The 1,284-nt window shown below is 34.3% G+C and overlaps 1 protein-coding gene across 2 annotated transcripts; it reads right to left on the bottom strand.

The window, feature by feature from the left end:
• Positions 1 to 305: 305 nt before the first annotated feature.
• On the bottom strand, positions 306 to 1,049 carry LOC120772101. Of its 2 annotated transcripts, XM_040100509.1 has the most exons (3): positions 784 to 1,049; positions 545 to 725; positions 306 to 457 (listed from the first exon to the last, which is right to left on the bottom strand). In XM_040100509.1, exons 1-3 carry the CDS (start codon positions 967 to 969, stop codon positions 333 to 335), a joined length of 492 nt encoding a protein of 163 aa, XP_039956443.1. In that variant the 5' UTR covers positions 970 to 1,049; the 3' UTR covers positions 306 to 332. The 2 variants fall into 2 exon arrangements, with proteins under 2 accessions (XP_039956443.1, XP_039956442.1); XM_040100508.1 differs by having other exon boundaries at positions 306 to 725.
• Positions 1,050 to 1,284: the final 235 nt, after the last annotated feature.

The raw sequence follows: 1,284 nt of genomic DNA, 5'->3' as shown, positions 1-1,284 counted from the left end.
ATCTCTGATGTGTGGGCAACAAACTTTCATTATCAAAAGTCTGGCATTTCGTCATTAATTTCATCTTCGAAAAAGTCATTTCTTACCACCATAATCTCTGGAACGGCTTTTAAAAAATTTGAACTGTTGTCCGTAATAATGGTCAAGACAACGTTTGAGCTTTGTTCAAACCAAAGGCAGTGTTGATCTCCAGTAATCATCTGAGCAATATTCTCCTGCGCAGTGTGTGCTCCACTAAAATTTTTCTACATGCCAAAGCTGTTGATTTGCGTTCGAAATTGTCTGTGCTTTCAATGACATGTATATCCAAGGAAGCTTCTATGATTTCCAGACTAAACATCTGCTGTAGTACAAAAATATTTAGAGCAAACCATGTTTTCTTTTACATTTTCCATCATGATGGTATATTTTGTTTCCAATTTCTTAGCCGCTGTTAGCCTACACATCACCTTCATACCTGTACTTTGAAAAAGATCTATAAAGGATTTCTTTTCCAGAATGGAAAGGGGCAATGAACAATCAATCATTGCATGTAACAGTTTACCATCGAACTCAGATTGCATGTTACCGCCAAAAGGGCTACCTATTTTATAACTTTTGTATGTTTTAAAACATTCCCTATGCTCGACTTGCAAATGTTTGATGAAATTTGAAGCCACTTCACCGCTTCCTCTCATCACTCGATGACATGCAACGCACTTAGCACAAGTTGTCTTATCGGAAATCTAACAATAAAAATTATAAATTCATAGTGTGCTTTAATTTAAAAACTTTAAAACTAACTTTTTCCACTTCTGTGTAAAATTCTTTTTTGAAAATAGTTTTTTGTGAATTCACACAGAATTTTTTTAGGGCCGGTCCTGATTCCGCACTTAATGAGCTCTTTCGTTTACTTCCAGTAGTATTAAATTCCAGATCTTCAATACTGTCGTCTGCAGGAAAATCGGTTTCGGAAACATGAACAGACATTTAGACCTAAAAATAAATTTTATTATTAAAAGTTAACAACAATTATGTTTAATACTCACAAGTACAATAGTTCACAATTAATGTTTTCCTTTGCTAGTTAAACTCACACCCTCTCTTATGAATTAAATTGTGATTTCTTGGTGTCTTGCTACTTAATTTGGCACTCTTAAAATTACAACGGAGCTCAGTAGTAAAGCGAGTTAGTTATTATGTAGTACATATGTTTGTGTGAATGTTCAAATGCACACTGGGGAGCAGAAAGGAACGCATGTTTGCCTTTTTGAGACATTAGCATTTTTTTCACGATACAATTTT

This window comes from Bactrocera tryoni, chromosome 3 (genome assembly GCF_016617805.1).
Source record: "Bactrocera tryoni isolate S06 chromosome 3, CSIRO_BtryS06_freeze2, whole genome shotgun sequence".
NCBI lineage: Eukaryota > Metazoa > Arthropoda > Insecta > Diptera > Tephritidae > Bactrocera > Bactrocera tryoni.
Note: the sequence above shows the minus strand (reverse complement) of the source record. Positions and strands in the feature narration are given on the sequence as shown.